The following is a 3,587-nucleotide window of genomic DNA, read 5'->3' on the forward strand; positions in this document are numbered from 1 at the left end:
GCCTTCGGAGGTCTCCGTCGGTCACGGAGGGGCCCCTCCTCACTCTGCGAGGCCTGCTGCGCTCTGGCTCCTCGCTCAGGCCCTGTTTCTTGGGCTCTGCGTGGTGCGGGCCCTGTGCAACCTCCAGCCTCTGAGGCAGGGCCTGGGGTGTGAGCTGGACCTGGCCAGGGACCTCACGGCCAGCTCCTCCTCCATCATCCCTATTGCCCGTGAGCTTTGATAAGTGGGGGAAGGAGAGGCCCCCGGAGTGGGAGCGGGCAGCCCAGGGTCCTCGTCCCAGCTCGGGCATGTGCGAAGCTGGGTGTGACCCTTCCCTCCGGGTTGTCTGTGCCTCGGGTTCTAGAGGTGAGGCTATCACCGTGGGGAGCCCCAGCCTGGCTCCTGGCCCCTCTGGGACCTACTGAAGGCATAGTTGAGGGCAGAGGCTTAGAGGAGGGCAGAGCTGCCCTCACCCACTTCCGCCCTGCATCTGACTCGGAACTTCAGTGCCCTCATCTGTGAAGTCAGCAGGGGCAGGGAGCTGCCAGGACTGCTGGGGTCACCTGGGACTGGGTAGGGGGCACAAGAAAGCCGCCTTAACCTCGTGCTGCTGGAGACTGCGAAGTCCAGGCACCTGCTGCGGTGACAAGCAGGCGGACGCTGGGAGCACAGGTGGCCGCTGTAGCTAACAGGCTCCCCACGGGGAGGGGGTGAGCCCGCTCATGAGCACCTACCGCTGGGCCCTCCCTCCCCACGCTGCTGCTTCGAGGAATTAAGGTCCCAGCAGATGGGCTTCTGGGGTGCACACAAACACCCCAGGGAGTGGGGTTAGTGGAGGGCCTGCACCCAGCACCAGGTGAGACCGAGGGGCTCGGGCTGGGCTGGCACCAGGGTCCTGCAGCAAAGGCTGCGTGAGGAAGAGGCACCGCTGTGTCTCACTTGGGCCTCAGGGAGGGGACCCGGTGCCTGTACTCCTCCCTCCTCAGGGACTTGGACTCCTGCAGGGGTTTGAGGCCTGGGCCCATCCCCTCCCTCTCTGCCCTTTGCAGGCTCCTGGGCAGGGTGGCTGAGCAGCTGGCCTGTGACCCCCTTTGCGCCTCCCCTCCGGTCTGTTCTGGTCCCCTCCCTCCCAGCACCCTCTAAACCCCTGCCACCCCAGCTCCAGCCTCTGGGGCCCTGCGGGAGAGCGCGGTCTGGAACTGGTTAGCGCTGGAGAAAACAAGATGTGGAAACACCGCCCACTCTTCCCAAAGGCAGACGGGGCAGGGCGGGGGGAGCAGGCCTCGGCATGCAGCCACAGTGGTCGTCTCTGGTCACAGCAGCAGTGCGGAAAACGTGGAGAAGCTCACGAAATGTGAGAACCCCAAACCCTGCACATTCCACCCCAAAGGGCCCCCGAGCACTGGGTCAGGCAGGCTGGAGGCGCCGTGGCGCCAGGGCCTTCGTGTCTTCCCCTCACTGCTCACAGCGGGCCTGGAGTCGCCCCAGATTGCAGAGGGGGAAGTGAGGACTGGAGCTTAAGCCTCATACAGCCTCGGCCCCGGCTTTGGTGGGGCTCCCCAGGTCACTGCTGACTCAGCACAGGGGCGGGGGCCGCAGCGCCTCAGTGTTCGCTGGCGGCTGCAGCGGAAGGCCAGGACAGCTGGGAACACGGCCGGCCTTGTGACTGTCATGGTTCCGTCTCCCAGAGCCAGTGGGCTCCCCCCGCCAGCCGGGACAAAGGGCAGTTCCCAGCACAGTGGCCCGGAAAACAAGACTTGACCTGGGGCCAAGGCTTCTGAGAGCTGCACAGTGTCCCGTGCTTGCTCCGGAGACACTCTGTCCCTTTGCTATTCCCAGTGTCATTTCTGGGAAGGCAGCAGCTGGTTTTGCAGAACTGTACAGCCGGCAGGCATTTCTGACCGCCCCGCTAGCCTGACGGGAGAAGCTGAAGAAGCTGAGCCTCTCAGCCGAGGGCAGGAACGAGCCATTTCCCTTCCTCATCCTAAGCCGCAGGCCCCTCGCCCGGCCTCTGCTCTCCAAGACAGCCCTCCTTCCGCCCGCCCAGGCGGGACATCCTTAGTTCCCGTCCCTGTCTTCCTGGGCCCGCAGGCTTTCAGGCCAGCTCCAGGAGAGGCCCGGACAGTTTTCCCAAGGAGCTCTTCTGCCTTGGAGAGCACAGCCACTGGGGCCAGGCCTGTGACCGCCTGCCCCGGCCCCTTTGCAACACCAGGTGTTGACGCCTGCAGTCTTAGGGACTTTTTAGGCCTTGCTTTCTTCCCTTGAGGCCCAGAGAAGGGCAGACATCTGTCAGAGTCACAAGAAGTGACGGCCCCTGGACTGAGACCACCGTCTTTGCCTGGCACCCCTGCAACACCATTTCTGAGTGCCCAGTAAGCTGCCAGTCAGGAGCGGTTTCTAGAAAGAAACCCAGAGGAAGTCATTAAATACCACGAAGGAGACCAGAGAGGGCTAATCCTGGATTAGCTGGAGACCGTGCGGCAGAGGCCTGGCCCTCATCCAGGGGCAGAGAGAGGGCTGGGGCCTCGAGGGGAGGGCTGAGTGTGGGGATGGAGTCCCGCAGGGTCCCTGCCAGATCTGGAAGGGTTAAGTGCTCCGTGACTTCCGGGTTCAGGCCCCTCCCCTCCAGAACTTTCTCCACACGCAGGCTGACCCTGAGGCACCTCCGCCCAACCTCCCCATGGCTTGCCTGAGCCCCTCGCAGCTCCAGAAGGTAGGGCCCCATGGGCAGTGCCTGGGAGGGTCTGATTAGCATGAGCTCAGCCCACACCCTGCCACTTCACAGAGGAGGAAACCAGCCTAGAGGATGGGTTTCCAGCTGCGGGCCCTGACTGCACACCCAGCCCCGGGCACCCCGGTCCTGGGGCGCCCCGGTCCTGGCACATGCGGGAGGCCGGGAACTGGGGAAGTGTGTGTGTGCGCCGCTGAGACCAGAATCAAGCTTTCAGACCGGCTGTCAGGCGGCCGGGCCTGGGAGCCTGGGGGAGGAGAGTGGCCCGAGGAGCTCCCCCTCTGGGTGCCTGCAGGTCCAGATAAGAAAGGCTTGTTGGGTATGTGGCGTTACTCACTAATCCCAGCTCTCCGGGAGGCTGAGGCAGAGGGATCGAAAGTTTGAGCCCAGCCTGAGTCACTCAGCAAGACACTGTCTCAAAAAAAAATGGCTGGGGTTGAAGCCAGGGCCTCACACATGCTGGCGAGTGTTCGGGCAGTGGAGCTGGATCACCAGCCACGGCAGGGTTATCAGCTGCGCTGTGTTCCAGACCCAGAAACTAGCTCATTCCCCGAAGACGCCGACTCAGACCCCTTTGCTGCTCTATTGCCTCACCTTTTTATTTTTAGTTTTTGCCCTTGGCAGTGCTGGAGATTGAACCCAGCCCCTGTGTATGCTAGGCAAGTGCTCTGCCGCTGAGCTGCCCCCTGAGCCCTCTATTTCCTTATTCATTTATTTTTTTTCCAGTACTGGGATCCTGTGTTGAGACAGGATCTTTTGGAGTTGCCTAGGTTGGGCTCAAGTTTACAATCCTCCTGCTTCAGCCTCCTATGGTACTGGAATTATAGGCATGTGCCACCACATTGGCTACTCCCTAATCTTTTTTTTTTTTTTTTTT

The 3,587-nt window shown here is 62.3% G+C and overlaps 1 protein-coding gene across 2 annotated transcripts in view; it reads left to right on the forward strand.

Annotated features, from left to right (window-relative positions):
* The first annotated feature begins 2,584 nt into the window (after nucleotides 1-2,584).
* Phyhd1 (phytanoyl-CoA dioxygenase domain containing 1) overlaps nucleotides 2,585-3,587 on the forward strand; it is a 9,988-nt gene continuing 8,985 nt past the window's right edge. Inside the window, exon 1 of one of the 2 annotated variants that reach the window (XM_013509415.1) lies at nucleotides 2,585-2,692. In XM_013509415.1, the coding sequence (XP_013364869.1) occupies nucleotides 2,660-2,692 (33 nt within the window). In that variant the 5' untranslated portion in view covers nucleotides 2,585-2,659. Of the gene's footprint in view, nucleotides 2,693-2,770; nucleotides 3,030-3,587 lie in introns of those variants that run through there. The other variant, XM_013509414.1, reaches the window with a different exon arrangement.

The sequence above is a fragment of the Chinchilla lanigera genome, unplaced genomic scaffold (genome assembly GCF_000276665.1).
Source record: "Chinchilla lanigera isolate Chin_1 unplaced genomic scaffold, ChiLan1.0 scaffold00169, whole genome shotgun sequence".
Lineage (NCBI taxonomy): Eukaryota > Metazoa > Chordata > Mammalia > Rodentia > Chinchillidae > Chinchilla > Chinchilla lanigera.